The following is an 18,292-nucleotide window of genomic DNA, read 5'->3' as shown; positions in this document are numbered from 1 at the left end:
CAGAGCAGATTCCCTTCCATTCTCCAGAGGTACAATTCACCATCAGCACATTTTTTATGTCTGGACCCAATGAAGTGGTATTGACTCCAATCAATTCATTTAAAAATGCTTTACCCAAGAGAAATTTCATCACCCGCGAGGGAGATTCTGGCACTGTCCTCTCTGTTTGGAGATAGCAACGAGAAAACACCCAGAATCTGTAAAGCACACAGCCAGTCTGTCCATACCCAGGCATCGTTTAGTTAGAAACAAGCTTGAGGTATAGATTTAAGGAGGGTTTATCTGCCAACATTCTCCTCCAACATGCCACACACTGATACAGTACCATAAGGCAACTGCAGGAAATAGTTCATAGTGCTAGATAAACGCTAGTAAATCCAATTGAGACTTCAGGAGAAATGTCTTTACCTGGAGAATGGGCTATTCATTCCCATAGGGCAGGATCAAGATGAACATTATCAATGCATTAAAGAAGTGGAGAGGGGAGAGCTGAATAAACATGAGGGAGAAAGAAATGGGTGGGGTAATGGGGAAGACAAAGTAGGACAAGAGCTGAAAGACCTGTTTCTGTGTTCTGCAGGGCTCGCCTACAATGATGTAACTTTAGATCTGATTAGGATTTACAAGCAACATGCAACAGGGGGAGAGGGGAAGAGACTATTCCTCAGAATGAATGAAAATTTAGCACTGACAAACATTGGAAAGAGTATTGCCAAGCAGTATATACCATGAGCTAAGCAGCAGCGTAGGGTTTTTTAGCCAGCTTCCATGTTGCTGCATTCCAAAGGAAACACTAGGATGTCCCAGAGAATTCTTCCTTTAAAACAGTAACTGGCTCCACAGTAGCACAGCAGAGATGCAAATATTTATCCATGTCCTCTTTGACGGTTATACCTGGATCTGTTTCATTTACAGATTCAGATTGTGCATTCCAGATGACAACTCACTATGAAAAAAATGTATTTCTTTGTCCCCCCTGCACCCCAGATTTTACAATTATCTTCATCCGCTGCCTTCTGGTCAGCTGCCAGTGGAAATAACTAAGTACATAATATATTAGTCAGAACTGTACAGCACGGAAACAGACCCGTCAGTACAACTCAAACAGATGGACTATATTAATACAGTCCCATTTGCCAGCATTTGGTCCATTTTCCTCTAAATCCTTCCTATTCATATACACCTCTAAATGTCTTTTAAATGTTATAATTGTACCAGCGTCCACCACCTCCTTTGGCAGTCATTCCATAGATACACCACCTCGTGTGTGAAGAAGTTGGCTCCTTAGGTCTTTTTCAATCTTTCCCTCTCACCTTAAACCTATGTGCTCTAGTTTTGGACAGCCCTACCCTGGGAAAAAGGCCTTGGTTATTCACACTGTCCATGCCAGCTATGGAGTAAATATTGATACCTGGACCCAGACAACTGGCCAGATCTTTTCCAAGAATGCTGTTGGATCATTTGTATCAGCTGATGAGTAAACAGGCTCAGTTTAATATCCTGCTCAATAGACTGGTATCAAGAGAGCCAGCCTGGATTATGTGCTGGAATATTTGGAGTGGATTCAAATGAGACAGAGCTGCGTACCAAGTTCTAGCCAATTCCTGTAGTCCTTATGAGAGGCTGACAGGGCCACAAGACCATCTGACGTCAAACTGAAGAGAGAACAACCCCAAGCTATTGCTTCAGTGATAATGGGAACTACACTTCCTCCCACCTCAAGCCGCACCTCCATTTCCTACCTACCACCTCATCCCGCCTCCTTGACCTGTCTGTCTTCCCTGGGCTGACCTATCCCCTCTCTACCTCCTTACCTATACTCTCCTCTCTACCTATCTTTTCTCTCCATCTTCAGTCCGTCTCCCCATCTCTCCCTATTTATTCCAGTTCCCTCTCCCCATCCCCCTCTCTGATGAAGGGTCTAGGCCTGAAACGTCAGCTTTTGAGCTCCTGAGATGCTGCTTGGCCTGCTGTGTTCATCCAGCTCCACGCTTTGTTACCTAAGCTATTGCTATTGGGTTTTAGGATCTCGAGCTATAGCTGGGAGGCCCAGCCTACAATTTACAGCAACTAGGGAAACAGGGATCTGTTTCAGTGATCCAGGCTTCAGAAACAGTGACCCCAACTCTTCCGTGATACCAACAATCCACATGGAACTTCAGCTCACTCTGTTCCAAAGTGGCACCTGAAGAAGGGGCTGCACCCTGAAAACTTGTGTGATTTCAAACAAACCTGTTGGACTATAACCTGGTGTTGTGTGACTTCTGACTGTTTCTATCTCCAGAGACACTGTCGGACCTGTTATGGTTCTGCAGCATTTTCTGTTTTTATTTCAGATCTCCAGCATCTGCAATATTTTGCTTTAGTTTCCTGACACAGATTGATCCAATGCAGGAGCCTGAGAGCCGGGGGTCATTGCAGTAAATGGGGGCCAAAAATCAGAGACTCTGTGCAATCAGAAAAGGATAAAAGAGAAGACATCAGGTCTCTGTGAAGACTAAATAAGGGCATTTGGGAGGCCCTGTCTGAAAGATCCTACTCTACAAGTAAATTGGTTCAGGTCACGAATGTATCTGACAGTTGGAAGAAATGTCTTTTTTCATTAAAAATCCTGAATGACCAAGACTTCATACTGGGATTTGCCACAGTCTGTCTCTCTCAGGGCAGAGGATGCATCTCAAAGAGGGATTTAATCTAAGACACAACTTACATTTATCTCACCAGCTTCCATATCAAATCCATCCACCAAGAACAAATAGCAAAAAGGTTTTGAACAGGGACAAAAAGTTTCATTCAAAAGATATGTTTGTAAACATCTGTAAAGGTGGTGTGGAGAGACATAGTGAAAGGGAATAAGAGACGTAAAAAATGAGGAGAAAGAAAATACAGAGGTTCTATATTGAAGTGAGTACATTAGTCAGTAGTATTACTGATGAAAGGGTTGTGTTAGTGTACAAGATGAGGTCAACTGCAGGATCATTTCCCAGTCTTGAAGACCATGGCCTTCCAAAACTGCCCCTTCAAACACTCCAGACATGGGTATGCATGCCAGAGACCTAGGTAATGGTTCATTCACTGAGCTATAGATGAGGTGTGTGCCAGCACAGTAGGAAGGAGCACAGGTCAAGAAAATCATGATTGTGCTACTTCAAGATTGAAGGCCATGGATATGGGTAGGAAGGTTCCAAGTGCCAACCAATGGAGAGAGCTGTCAGAATGAATGCACTCAGTTAGACAGCTTAAGATACAGGTCATCAAATTGTACGAGGTGGAATCAAACAACTTAAAAGGTAAGCTGAAATTTATATTTTCACACAGAAGAATGCAAGGAGGCCATTCAGTTCCTTGAGCCTGTCCAGCTGTTTAATTTAATCATGGTCAAAATGTGCTTTGACTTGGTCCTGCTGTAGAAGACATAATCTGGAATTATTCAATGAGCCACTGCTCTCTAACATATTAATCATAACAATGGAATCTACACTGTACACCAGTAGGTTATTCACTTCAATCTGTATTGCTTCAAATAAGTTGACAATAACAGTCAGATGATGACGTGGAGGAAGGCCTCAGGTGGAGGTGGATTAGTCAGTATGTGAGGTCACGATTAAATAGTCGAGCCAATGGCACCCATGGCCCATGAACAAAAACAGGGCGCGGTTAACTATCAGAAAATGTTGCCTGGATGGTTCATCTACCACTAACAGGATCCTATTCAGAGACTGACAAGCTGCTTGCCTTGAGGCACTCAGAAACTGCAAGTACGGAAGCATGGTGTTTCACCTCAGAAAACCCAAGAAGAAATCACTCTGATTGGAACTTTAAGGAGCTCAGCTGCATGACACAAGCAGTAAAGACACTGAACAAGCAACAAGTTGTTTTGAAACACAGCTAAGGCAGGCAATTTCACTCAGCGCTCAGATAGCTCAAGTGCATTCAACAATTCATAGTTACTGTAGTGATTAAGTACCAGAGAAAGGTAATCTCAGATCTACACAGAAATACAGATAGGGGCCCTCGTGGTGCAGTGGTAGTGTTCACAGCTTTAAGCTAGGAAGATGGGCTCAAGTCCCAGGCTTGTGCAACATCATCTCCGAACAGGTTGATTTAGAAAACATCTAAAGACGACTGTTAATTATAATCAGAAGTACAGATGGTTCTTTGGGGAAACATGTTCAACTGACACAGCAACTGGAGATCAGAAGAGAAAACTGCTGTTACATCATTTGGTTAGGTCCAGAACAGTAACATTCATGACCTCTCTCCTCTCTGCACTGTCCAGGGAAAAAAAACTTAAGAAATGCCACCATCATTCTGTGGTGAACACCAAATCCTCAAAATGAGGATTGAACTCAGTCACAATGAGCAATGGCAGAATTTTGCACTCCTGGTCTCTGGAATGCTAGCCCAGTACCTAACAACATCAGAATGTTGGAGAAACTCATCAAGTCTGGCAGCATCTGTGAAGAGAGAATACAATTTATTTTTCAAGTCACAAATACAACTGCTCTTTATTCAGTTGACTCTGATTCTCTCTCCATAGATGATGTCAGGCCTGCTGAGTTTCTTCAGGATTTTCTATGCTTGTCTCAGATTGACAACATCCACAGTATTTAACATCCATAACAACCTTGCCAGAGAACAGGGAGAAGAAAAATCTTCCTGGTTGCTATGGTACATTGCCCATCAGCCAGTTAGGGAAAATACAGAGCGATCCCCTGGAGTCCACACAAACAGTAGGTGCATAATGTTCCAGGATCATCTGTTAATATGGAGAGATTGGAAAAGGTGAAGGAAAAGAAGGGTAAGGGGGAGATTCAATTGAGGCATTCAAAATTATGAAGGGTTGGGATTTGCTAAATGAGAAGAAACTGTTTCCATTAGCTGGGATTGGGGAAGAGGGGGGGGTTGTCCAGTCACCGGAGGGAAACAGACTAAAGAAAATTAGTAAAGGTACCAGAGGGGGAGATAAGTAGAATGGAACCAAAACAAAGTTGCTGGTAAAGCTCAGCAGGTCCTGCAACACCCGTGAAGGAGAAAACAGAGTTAACATTTCGGGTCCAGTGACAGGTTCCGAGGAAGGGTTACCAGACCTGAAACATTATTCCTTCACAGATTCTGCCAGACCTGCTGAGGTTTGCCAGCAACTTTGTTTTTGGTCCTGATTTACAGCATCCGCAGTTCTTTTGGTTTTTATTGAGATATGGAGAACTTTTTTTTTGAAGCAAAAAGGTGCTGTAATCAGAAACATACTGCTCGAAAGAAGAGAAAGCAAATTCAAAAGGAACTTTCAAAAGAGGATTTGAAAAGGAAACCATGCAAGCTAATAGGAAAAGAAATCTATAGATATTTCAAACTGTCAGCAGTACGCAAAGGGCTGAATGGCCTCCTTGCATCATTGCGATTGGACTTTTTCTACACATCTTGTGTTCCACCAAAACCAGAGGGCTGTACAGGCCAGAATTTTGACGCTGCACCCGTAATACTGAGGGGAAAGTTTCATCTCTCCCAGCCTTTTGACCTAAGACCTCACAGGACAGATAGGGGACGTCACAAGGCACCTCCCTGAAGGGAGGCAACAATCTTCAATTTTTCTGACCAATATCTATCGCTCATTCAGCACCAAAGTCACAGGATCTGCTCATTCACCTCATTCCGAGAATCCTGTTGTGTATAGATCAAATACTGCAGTTCCAACATACAATACAGGCTACATTTCAAACAAAAGGCCCTGACTCGTTGTAAAACACTTGGGGGATGTCCTGACATTACCAAATATATTCTATAAATGCACTTTCTTCCTGCCAGTACAACTTTAAGTACATTTAAGTCATCATTGGACAAGAATATGGATGTACATGGAATAGTGTAGGTTAGATGGGCGTCAGATCGGTATGACAGGTCGGCACATCGAGGGCCGAAGGACCTGTACTGTGTTGTAATGTTCTATATATTTCCACAGATCTCTTCCCAAAACAGTTCAATTGACTGTTAGCAGTGAGGCTATAAAGTGAGGAATACACTTGTCATACACTGAGTATGGCTACTGAATATTATCCACCTGATGGGGAACCCATCTCTACCGTGACGTACAATAGAATATTTTAATTCTATTTGGAACTCGGTAACAAACAGTCTTATTTCAGTCAGTTCCAACCAGACATTATCAAACTCTGCCAGCTCTTCACCCCTGGTCTGGAAGATACACTGAATGAGAAAGCAGTAAACTACACAGGCCAGGAAGATCAGAGGTTCATTGTGCAATAGGCAATCAGCTACTGTCTGGGAGATGGGGAAAAACCAAGAAATCAGGGCAAATTCTGCAGTTTGCTTTTTTGTACTTACTTGCCAGTGCCATTAACTAGAGGAATAAAGAGTTATAGGGAGAGCAGTGGTGGATTTTGTTCAGACTGAAAAGGAAACCCAGGTACCTTTTCCTGGAGGACACACTGTACTAATTAATGCTGCCAAGGAAGAGAAATACCAAGCCAGGCTTGTCTGTTTTGTGTCTGCTTGTAGCATTCAAACTGCTTTCCCATCCCGAGAGACTAGCTCAGTAATAGATTCAACTGACCAAAATAAAACATGTAAACATAGTGCTTCCGGCTTGACCACATTCACCCGGATAGGGGAGCAGGGTACAACAACTTTCACTTATGACTCATAAAACATCAACGCTCTTTGTTTATTTTTTAAAATGCACTGAATTGTACAAGACAATGATTCTACATCATAAACTGTACAGAGATGCTGCTACCAACAGTAACAGAAAATACTTGGGAGACAATGCACACTTCCCATGAGTTCTCTCAGAATTCAACTGAAACTACGCAACACTCCCCCTTCTCCCAAGCCTTCAACCACAACACTCACTTGTCCACAAACCATCAAACAGTTTATGAGAGCAGTCATATTGGACGCAAAGCATTAACTCTATTCCACAGTTGCTGCCAGACCTGCTGAGTTCCTCAAGTGCTTTCCATTTTTACTTCAGATCTCAAAAACTATGCATGGTCCACACACATCAAGGTACACTTGAGGTTCCACACTCACGCCCAACTGCCCCCAAACCTGCTCACTCTCTCAGTTGAGGGGTGCCCAATTCAAGACAAAAAGGGGCAGAGAACTGAGGCACAAAATCCATCAATATTATTTACAAAGGACCAAACAACACCTTCAATGTCCCATGTTCAGCTGAATCAAACATACGAGGTGGAGGACACAGGAGGGAAGCAGAGACCCCCCTCCAAATACTTAATACACTCCCAGGAAATGATATCTAAAAGGTAATGACAGAAACAAGACAGTGGCAAAATAAAGTTACAGGGAAGGGGTAAACATGGGGTACACCCCCAATACAACAACATATACGACCTTACCCCAAAACCCAGTTGGTGACAGTAAAATTAAGTTAGTGAATATAAATCACAAAACCAACCAACTTCTAGAAAATACACTGGAGAGAGAGGTTAAATGATCAGTAAGGTGTGGAGGGACTTACCTGATCAGACTCATTGACTGGAGGCAATGGTGTTCTGGTGGTCATCTCTGGACTTTGAAAGGGAGCCCGCCCACACACACACACACACACAGAGGAAACAAAAACTTTTAAATTAAAATAAAAGGGAAGGAAATCTAGAGAATATTTGCAGCGAAGAGTGTCATCCAACTGCCCCTAAAACAAACTAGTTTAAACTGATCAGCAGCAGAATGGGGGAGGGGGGGGGGAGGGGGGTTAGGGTGCGAGGTAGGTGCTGACGGGGAAGAGACTCCAGCAGAAAAGAAATCGTATAGAGGTCATTAAAATTAACAAATAAAGTTAAAATAAAAGTTCCGGCTGGGTGTTTGGGGGGGGGGGGGTGTCCGTCCTCACATTTGCGGTGATCACCGGCGGAGCTGAGGCGCAGCCAGGCTTATTCTTCACTCAAGCCCCGAGGCTTCAGGGCCTCTAGGGGCCCGGGGTGGGGGCTCTCCGCAAAGTTGTGGGGTCAGGGGTTTCGGGGCGGCGGGGGCATAAAACACGAATAAACGCCCCGGGTATTTGTATTTTACTTTCACCCGCTTCTTTCCCTCCACTACCCTCCTCCTCACCCTCCTGCCCCGGTTATTGCTATTGACAACCCCCGCCTCTCTCTCCCTCTCGGTGTCCGGCGGCGCCCGGACTTTCGCCTCTGACGAGAAAGCCGGAACCCCACTCTCCCTCTCACTGCCCGAGCCCGGCAAGATGGCCGCTTCGGCAATCCTCGGCGATTCCGCCGTCTCCTCCTCCCCACGATTCCTTACTGCCCTGCACGTCCTAACCGCTCTCGGCGATTTCCGCCATCCCGTCCTTCCCAGGGAGGGAGGGGTGTGCGCGTTCGGGAATCTTCGGTCATTTCCGGAGAAATTCTACGTCAGACGCGGGCTCCCATTTCCGGGGAGCGCCTTCGGTGCTTCTCGGCACTTTTCGGAGCCCGAGCGCAGCTTTCGGCTTGTTCCGGAGATTATCGGTCTTTTCTGCCGTCGTGGGACCCGGAGCATGCCCTTCATGTCACTACTGAAGGGGAATTGGCAAGGGATGGAGGATGGAAAGAGGGTGGCGGGAACATACAAAAAGAAACAAAAGTGCAGTTAAATGAGGAGGAGGAGAATGGTGCAGTGAGCAGGACTGGAAGGGACCGGGGATGGAGCACTTGAGAGATGTGACCCTGCAAACCCATGGGGGATATCTTGGGGTGAGGATCAGATCATTATGAGGAGGAGGAGAATGGTGCAGTGAGCAGGACTGGAAGGGACCGGGGATGGAGCACTTGAGAGATGTGACCCTGCAAACCCATCGGGGATATCTTGGGGTGAGGATCAGATCATTATCTCCAGCCTTAGCAGTCCACTGCTATTATAGCTCAGTTTGTAACACAGAATGATGCCAACAATGTGGGTTCAATTCTTACACCGGTTTGAGGTTGCCATGAAGAATTCTCCTCCTTACTGTTTCCCTCTGGAGTGGCATGGTGGCTTAGTGGTTAGCACTGCTGCCTCACAGCACCAGGTATGCTGGTTTGATTCCACCCTTTGGTGACTGTCTGTGTGGAGTTTGCACATTCTCCCAGTGTATGTGTGAGTTTCCTCTGGGTGCTCCAGTTTCCTCCCACAGTCCAAAAATTTGCAAGTTAGGGTGGATTGACCATGTTAAATTGCCCATAGTGTGCAGGTTAGGTACATGGGAAATGTTGGGTTCTGGAGATTGGATGGGATGTTGTTTGGAGGGGTGCTGTGGCCCTGATGGCCTACTTCTGCACTGCAAGGTTTATAAAAGTTCACCAGCAGTTGTGTATCTCTCTGTCTGCAATGGGACAGCTGCTGAATGACTTCATCTTTCTTATCAGATTGAATAGACAGTTTGGTCTCCTCTTGGAACAGAATGAATCAGAAAAGCGTTTCAGGTCCTCAGATGTCCCTTACAGCCAATGAAGTACTTTTTGAAGTATGATCTCTTTTGTAGTGTAAGAAAACTGGCAGCAAATTTATGCACAGCAAGATCTCACAAATGGCAATCTGCCCATGGCCAGATCAACCGTTTTAATTACAGTATTAAAAAGTTGGATGTTGACTCCAGCTGCTTCATAAATGGCCTTGCCTCCACCCGGACAGAAGTAAGTATGTTCACTGATGATTTCACAAAATTCAACTTTCTTGACTCCTCAGAAACTGAAGCAATCCACATCCAAATGCAACTAGAACTGGACAATTTACAGTTGTTAATTGGCAAGTAATATTCATGCCACACAACTGCCAGGCAATGACCATCTTCAATAAGAGAGTATCAAACCATTCCCTCTTGACGTTCAATGTTATGACCATCTCTGTATCTCTTATTCTAAACATCCTGATCAGAATGAGCCCTATAAATACCATGGCTACAAGCGCTAGTAAGAAGCTACCAATCATGCAGAGTTGCTGGGTTAAAACCCACTCCCTGACAGCAATGCGGGTGTCCCACATCACAAGGACTGCAGTGGATCAAGAAGGCAACTCACCACCACCTTCTCAAGGGACAACTTGGGATGGACAATAAATCCTGGCCAGCCAGCAATGTCCACATCTTATGAATGAATTAATTAAAAGAATAGAATTTATAGAGGCAGAAGTAAACTGGGACCTAGTCCCTTCTGCAAGCAAAAGTCGAAAGCACATTGCCATTTGAGAATGGGTACTATATACAAATCAGCTAATTCTTTGGCGTACAATACAGCCAGGAGGGTAACCAGATAACTGCTTCATGGGTTGTGTCATGAGAAAAGGTTTATCTTTCAATATCAATCAATTTGTTAAGTGTCCTCATCATTGGCCGGGCTGAAATTGGTAACTTTTGACACTCAGCCGATCTCTCACTGCAATCAGGTAGGAGCTACTGTTCTCTGCTCTGAATGCTGTTTGCTGTTGTCTTTGAAGTCTGAATTTTTGAGGATGTGGTCTGTTTCAGGAAGGATCACCAGGGCCCACAGCATAACTGCAGGCCTAGAATGTGTCATCAGGGACAACTGAAATTTTACACAGGACAGTTATAAATATAGAATCTGTTATTCTTCTCACAAGTGGGAAATATTAAATGTTCGGCATTTATCTTTGTTTAAATCTTATGTGTACGCATACTATCCAGTACTCCAATTCTTTGTAACACTTTTTCATTCAAAATTGAGAATGGAACCCAGATATAAACTGTTGGATGTAGCAATGAAGTTGTTCACTTGGCGAATAAATGGCAAATTTCTAATTTGGCTGTTCTTAATCCCATCAACACCATGGGCTAAACAGTTATAAAATCAACAGAACTGGACACAGCCACATGCAATGTGCAAATAATGTGTTAAAGATTGATTCGAGTGCACTTGTAATGCAGTGGTAACGTCCCTATCTCTGAACAAGGAGTCACGCTGTATAGTTCAACTTGTCCATGCTGACCACATATTCCTAAATAAATCTAGTCCCATTTGCCAACATTGGCCCACTTCCCTTTAAACCCTTCCTATTCATTTACACATCCAGATGCCTTTTAAATGCTGTAACTGTACCAGACCCCATCACTTCCTCTGGCAGCTCGTTCCATACACACAACACCCTCCATGTGAAAAAGGGCCTCCTTAGGGCCCTTTTAAATCTTTCCCCTCTCACCTTAAATATATGCCCCTCTAGTTTTGGACTTACCTACCCTCGGCTATTTTACTCTATCCATGCCCCTCATGATTTTATATCATTTCTATAAGGTCACAGTCCCATCTGCTACAGAGGTCTGTAACAACATTGCTGAACAGCTTGATTAGAAGATAAAACTAAAAATTGATTTTAGTGTACTTGTAGTTCAATGCTATGTCTCTACCTCTGAGCCAAGGAGACCCAGGTTCAAGAGTCTGTAGGCGCGAGGCTGGAAAAGCACAGCTGGTCAGACAGCATCTAAGGAGGAGATAAGTCAATGTTTCAGACCAAAATCTTTCATCAGGACTGAGGAGGGGGAGGAGATCCCAGAAATGAAGGGAGGGTGATGATGCTGGGGGAAGGGTAGGATAGATTAGTGATAGGTGGATGCAGGTAGGGGGCTATTGTGATTGGTCCGTGGGAAAGGTGGAATGGATAGGTGAGTAGAAGATGGACAGGTTAGGTCAGGTCAGGAGGGGTAGAGCTGGATATGTGATATGGCTGGGAGAACTGAGTCTTCGTTTGGTCTCCCCAATAAAGGGGAGGCCACATCGGGTACAATGGATGCAATAGATAAGGTTGGATGAAGTGCAGGTGAATCCCTGCTGGATCTGGAAGGATTGTTTTGGACCTTGAATGGAGGTGAGAGGGGAGATGTGGGGGCAGGTGTTAATCTCCTGCAGCTGCAGGGAAAGGTACTGGGTGTGTTAGAGGAATTGGTGAGGTGTATAGAGCTGATGAGGGGATCACGGAATGAATGGTCCCTGTGGACAGAGGAGGGGAGGGAAATAACATTTTGGTGGTGGGGTCTGAATGTAGGTGGCGGAAATTTTGGAGGGTGATGCAATGGCCTTAACATTGACTTCACCAGCCAGAAAATCCCTCCAACCCCAGCCTCAGTCCCTATCCAGACCTCCACCTCCTGACCTGACCTAACCTGTCCACCTTCCTACTCACCAACTCTCCCCTTTCCCACAGACCAACCACAATACCCCACCACCTGCACCTACATATCACCATCTCTCCTACACTTCCTCCACTCCCACCGCCTCCCTCTACTTATTTCTGGGCTCCGCCTCCCAAGTCTGACCTGCTGCGCTTTTCCAGCCTCACCTTTAAACTGTGGCTTCCAGCATCTATAGTCCTTACTGTCTCCAAGACTCAGGTTCAAGTCCCATCTGCTCCAGAGGTGTGTAATAACATCATGGAACTGCTTAATTAGAAAGTATAAAATTGATTCTATACCTTCAAAGACTTTCCAGATTTCAAATAATCCACTGACGCACCATCAAGAAGGCCACAAATTTCACTCATTTGTGTCTCCAAATAAGATTTTATTTTTAACTCCAGTTACTTGACAAATATATGCCAAACCTTCATTAGTCATTGATCAGGTTGTAGCATGATGACTGTGTCAAATTGCAGGTTTAACATAGAAAGGATGGCCCACTCCCTGTAAACGCAGACCCACTCCCAGGGAGTCCTCCAGTAAATGCAAACCCTCTCCTAGGAAGCTTCCCAGTAAAAATCAGCCCAGTCCTGGGAATCTCCCTGGAAGTGTGATGTAGGGCAATGTACACTGTCTCAGTGTGATGTAGGGCAATGTACACTGTCTCAGCATGAGGTTAGGCTGTGTACGCTGTCTCAGTGTGAGGTGAGTTTGTATCTACGTACAACAAGAAATAATTGATTTTAGCTGATGATAAGGTGGGTGTAGGGAAGATTATTGTTCTTCTGGGATAATGCAGGATGAAGGGCAACTATTTAAAAATCAGCAATTGCCCATCTAAGGCAGAGATGAAGAGAAATATTTTCTGTCAAAGGTTCATGTGTTTTTTCAACTCTCTTCTTCAAAAGTCAATGGAAGCAGACACTTTAAATATTTGTAAGGAAGAGAAGAATAGAACTTTGATAAGCAAGGTTGCGAGAGTTTATCTGGAGTTGGTGGAAATGTGCAGGAATCAGATCAGCCACAATCTTATTGAAAGGGAGCAGGCCTGAGGAGATTCATCACTCACTCATCCTCCTTGTTTTGTTTTGGTGACATTTCCTTGGTTTTACATGTGCAATGCAATTGATCCTGGAAGGTTGTAGGATTATTTCAGTTTCATCCCTGGTTAGGGGAGAGTGAGAGGATACAACTCAGTGTCTCTAAGTCGTAGCGTCACAGAGATGTACAGCACGGAAACAGACCCATCAGTGCAACCCGTCCAGATATCCAAAATAGATCCAGTCTCATTTGCCAGCATTTCTGAAGAAGGGTCCCAACCCAAAACGTCAAGCTTTCCTGCTCGTCTGATGCTGCTTGGCCTGCTGTGTTTTTCCAGCTCCACACCGTGTTATCTCATTTGCCAGCATTTGGCCCATATCCCTCTAAACCCTTCCTATCCATAGACACATCCAGATGCCTTTTACATGTTGTAATTGTACCAGCCTCCACCACGTCCTCTGCCAGCTCATTCCATACATGCACCCCCACTGTGTGAAAAAGTTGCCCCTCAAGTCCCTTTTAAATCTTTCCCCTCTCACCTTAAACCTGTGACCTCCCTTTGGACTCCCATACCATGGGGAAAAAAACATAAAACATAGAACAGTACATCACAGTACAGGCCCTTTGGCCCATGATGTTGTGCTAAACTTTTACCCTAATCCTAAGGTCTATCTAACCTCCACCCCTACCTTATACTATCATCATATGCCTATCTAATAGCTGCTTCAATGCCCCAAATGAGGCTGACTCCACTACCCTCTCCGGCAATGCATTCCACGCCCCTACAACTCTCTGAGTAAAGAACCTACCTCTGACGACACCCTTAATCTACCTCCACTCACTTTAAAGCTATGCCCCCTTGTAATAGCCAGCTCCACCCTAGGAAAACTCTCTGGCTGTCCACTGTAGCTGCACCTCTGATCATTTACCCATGGCTATTTACCCTATCCATGTCCCTCATGACTTTATAAACCTCTACAAGGTCACCCATCAGCCTCTAATGCTCTTGGGAAAATAGCCCCAGCCTATTCAGCCTTTCCCAATAACTCCAACCCTGGCAACATCCTTGTAAATCTTTTCTGATTTGGTCAGAATGGGTGATGCAGGAAACGGCACTGGTACGTGTTCCTGATAGGGTTCTGTGCAGCAAACCCAGCTGTAGTGTAGACAGGATTATGATCCTTATGATGGATGTGATTCTCTGGGCACTTGAGCTGATTATACCTGCAGCCTGGTGAGGAACTAAAATCCCTGAACTGGCAAATCCTCTCTCCCTGTATCCTGTTATGGAAACTAGGGAGAAGGATGGGAAAATCCCAGGAATATTAGTGAGGAAATTCCAAAATTCTCAGAACAAAGCAATTCCAAAAGGGAGGGCATGGTGGCACAGTGGTTAACATTGCTGCCTCACAGCGCCAGGGACCTGAGTTTGATTCCAGCCTCGGGCGACTGTCTATGTGGAGTTTTGCACTTTCTCCCCATGTCTATGCGGGTTTCCTCTGGGTGCTCCAGTTTCCTCCCACAGTCCAAAGATGTGCAGGTTAGGTGATTTAGCATTGCTAAATTGCCCCTAGTGTTCAGGAATGGGTCTGGGTGGGATACTCTGAGGTTTGGTGTAGACTTGTTGGGCCAAAGGGCCTGTTTCCACAGTGTAGGGATTTTTGATACAAGTGACAATAAACTAGGGCCACCAGACACAGCGAGAAGCAGTGACGCCCAGTGGTGAGATAATGGGAACTGCAGATGCTGGAGAATCCAAGATCCAAGATGCTGTGTTCATCCAGCCTCACATTTTATTATCTTGGACACCCAGTGGTGGTGGAGATTGGCTGGAGTCACTGAGACTGGGAGCTTAACCAGGACGTAATCCCAGAGAGCTGGGGCAGCGAGGGTACAGAAAGATCTCAACCTGTTCCAGGGTAAAGGAGAGACAAAGAATAAGGAGCAAATTACAGGAGGATATCAGTATTGCCCCTTCTGATCCCCCCCCATCTCCCTCTATCCCTGTCATCTTCCCTCTCCATCCTCTATTGCCTCTATTCGCCCTCTTATTACCCCCCTACTCTTACCACCATCCCACTCACCCCTCCTATTTCCCAACATTATCTCCCTCCACTTCCGCACCCCCACCAACCCCCAACCCCATGCTGTCCCCTTCCCCCTCCACTTCCTGGTTGCTGTGAATGTAACTTTCTGGATAGCAGCCTCTGATTCACTACTGATGACATCTCTGTCACTGGTGGATCCACAGGCCCCAGATGTTGCACACTCACACAACAGCCTCCCCCACCCCACACAGCACCCACCTGCCCCACACAGCAACCCCTGCCCCACACAGCACCCACCCGCCCCACACAGCACCCACCCACCCCACACAGCACCCACCCGTACCACACAGCACCACCTCACCCCACACAGCACCCCCTCGCCCCACAAAGCACGCCCTCCCTCCCCACACAGCATGCCCCCAGCCCACCCAGCAATCCCACCCCACACAGCACCCCCGCCCCACACAGCATCCCCTTGCACCCACCGCACCCACCTGTCCCACACAGTACCCCCCACCTCACACAGCAGCCCCACCGCCCCACACAGCACACCCCCACCCACACAGCATCCCCGCCCCACACAGCACGCCCTCCCCCCACAATGCACGCCCTCCCTCCCCACCCAGCAATCCCACCCCACACAGCACCCCCTCGCCCCAAAAAGTACCCCCTCGCCCCACACAACACCCCCTTGCACCCACAGCACCTGCCTGTCCCACACAGTACACTCCACCTCACACAGCAGCCCCACCACCCCACACAGCACACCCCCACCCACACAGCATCCCCGCCCCACACAGCACCCCCTGCCCCACATTGCACGACCCCACCCCACACAGCCCCCATCCCACATATCCAATGCCCCCACATACCACTCCACCACATACCCACTTCACCCAACACACATTCCCCAACTCCTCCACATTCCCCTCTCCCACTCCCACTCGCACATTCCCCACCCCACCACACAGCAATATTCCCCACCCCTAACACACGCACATTCCCCAACCTCCACACACACCCCCATATCACCCCACCCCACACACACATCCATATAACCCCACCCCCACACATGCATCCATTTCACCTCACCCCCACACACACATCCATATCACCCCACCCTCACACACACCTATAACCCTCCACACACACACCCCCATATCACCCTACCCGACACACACATCCATATAACCCCACCCCACACACACACACACCCATAACCCACCACACACAGTAACCACCACATAACCCCTCCCCAACACACATTCCCCAACTCCCCCACACATATACCCTCCCCCAGCCCACATTTCTCTAAACCCCCACACATTCCCCCCACACACACCCATATTCTCCAAACCCCCCACACATACCCATATTCCCCCATACACACACACATTCCCCCCACTCCCCCAAACACAACCATATCTCTCACCCCCGCAACGCACATTCCCCTCATCACCCCCACACACACCCATATTCCCCATATCCCCATACAAATACCCTTGTTCCCCACCCCCACCCTTGAACAGGTCACTCCTGGCAGATATCCCACTCCCCCACCCCTTACTCCGGACACCGAGCCCCTGGCCTCAGGCAGTCGGCCCCTGATCTCTTCCCCCCGAGCCTGGGCAGCCCCCATTACCCCCTCCCCTCCCTCCATCCCACTGCCTTTGTCGCGGCCTGGGTGCATTCCAGGGAGATTTGCATTGAGCTTCTGCCTCAGAGGAATGGGGGCCTGGGGATGTTCTGTGAGTCAGTCGCTGCTGTAATGAGCGAGAGATTGCTGTTTGTCTGCATCAGTCAGTCTTCATTGTGCATTCATCCTGCTGCTTGGCTGTGCCCCCACCCCCACCTCCTCCCTTGCTCCCTCCCTCTGTCTCTGCTCTCTGCAATCTCCGATACCTCCTTCTTGCTTTGATGAACGGCTGATATTTCAGGTACTGCAAAGGCCCCAGATACTGGCACTGCATCTCAACAAGACAGCACGTGTGGAGAAGACCCATCTGTCCCTCAGCCTGGACAGCCCTGAGATTACAGACCGCACTCTGGGGCTGGAGAAAGCACAGGCGCTGGCTGAGGGCAGCAGGCAGTTTGGCCCACAGACGGTGGACAGCAGCCCCCTGGATATTAGGGTCACTGTGGGTCTGCCCCCACACAAGGCAGACAGCTTACAGCTCTCCTTCACATCCCTGAGGAAGGCTTCCCTGGTTGGTCAGCAGCGCAGTCTCAGGGAGCAGGGCAGCCCTTCGGAGGAGAGGCAGGGGGCATCCCAAACGTGTCTGGGTGCCTGTCTACCCAGCCCTGTGCCCTCCTGCCTGAGTGCCATGAAGCCTCTGAGGGGCAGCTGCTGGGGCTGCTGGAAGCTGGTGAGCCGTGAGGAGTCAGTCTCCAGCTCCTGCCTGCCATGCAGAGCTGGCCTCAGGACCCTGGGCTGTGGGCCGGCCCTCCGGAGAGTGGGCTGCATGCCCAGCCTGCAGGCCATCAGCTGCCTCACCTGTGACCCTTCCCTGAGGTCCGTCAGCTCTTCCTGCAGCTTTTGCAGCAGTGACCCCATTGTCACCTACAATCCCCGGACCTCCAAGGTCAGCAAGGTGGAGGAGGTGGACAACAAGGAGGAAGAGGAGGAGGAGGACAGCTACAACACCCGCGCCATCTGGCCTGAGGAGCTAGCTAAGAAGATGGGCAGCACCAAGGTCCAGCAGCAGTCGGCTGTCATCCTGGACTGCCGCAACCTGGTGGAATTCACCAAAAACCAGCTGCAGGGTGCCATGAGGATCGGCTGGTCAGAGGGCCCAGGGAGGGGTATCCCCAACCACGGGGGGATGACCGTCTTTGACCTCCTGTCTCAGAGCCAAGAGGCCAAGGCACCATGTGGAACACCCTGGCCCCAGCAGGCCAGCAGCTCCAAGCCAAGAGTCAGAAATCCCAGCAGATCCCTCACTCCACCATCTCTCCACCTGATCCTGGATTCAATCCACAGGGAGGACCGGGATGGGCGAGGTGGCCGAGGTATGGATTGCCAGTCGGTCTTGCTCTCCACTGATCTCTTGTGTACGCTTATGAGATATTCATCACTGCCTTGTTC

General features: G+C 47.5%; 2 protein-coding genes across 5 annotated transcripts in view; one reads left to right on the top strand and one right to left on the bottom strand.

Annotated features, from left to right (window-relative positions):
* Positions 1 to 8,313, bottom strand: part of mark2b (MAP/microtubule affinity-regulating kinase 2b) — a 147,377-nt gene extending 139,064 nt beyond the window's left edge. For 2 of the 4 annotated variants that reach the window (XM_059641673.1, XM_059641674.1), the window contains exon 1: positions 7,499 to 8,313. In XM_059641673.1, the coding sequence (XP_059497656.1) occupies positions 7,499 to 7,543 (45 nt within the window). In that variant the 5' untranslated portion in view covers positions 7,544 to 8,313. The remainder of the gene's footprint in view (positions 1 to 7,498) is intronic. The other 2 variants (XM_059641669.1, XM_059641670.1) reach the window with 2 other exon arrangements.
* The window catches only part of LOC125449451 (dual specificity protein phosphatase 10-like), a 65,001-nt gene continuing 54,930 nt past the window's right edge, over positions 8,222 to 18,292 (top strand). Inside the window, exons 1-4 of the mRNA XM_059641481.1 lie at positions 8,222 to 8,547; positions 9,479 to 9,629; positions 17,145 to 17,798; positions 17,832 to 18,216. Coding sequence (XP_059497464.1) covers positions 8,222 to 8,547; positions 9,479 to 9,629; positions 17,145 to 17,798; positions 17,832 to 18,216 — 1,516 coding nt within the window. The remainder of the gene's footprint in view (positions 8,548 to 9,478; positions 9,630 to 17,144; positions 17,799 to 17,831; positions 18,217 to 18,292) is intronic.

The sequence above is a fragment of the Stegostoma tigrinum genome, chromosome 42 (assembly GCF_030684315.1).
Source record: "Stegostoma tigrinum isolate sSteTig4 chromosome 42, sSteTig4.hap1, whole genome shotgun sequence".
Lineage (NCBI taxonomy): Eukaryota > Metazoa > Chordata > Chondrichthyes > Orectolobiformes > Stegostomatidae > Stegostoma > Stegostoma tigrinum.
The sequence above is the reverse complement of the archived record's forward strand: the minus strand, read 5'-3'. Positions and strand labels throughout refer to the sequence as shown.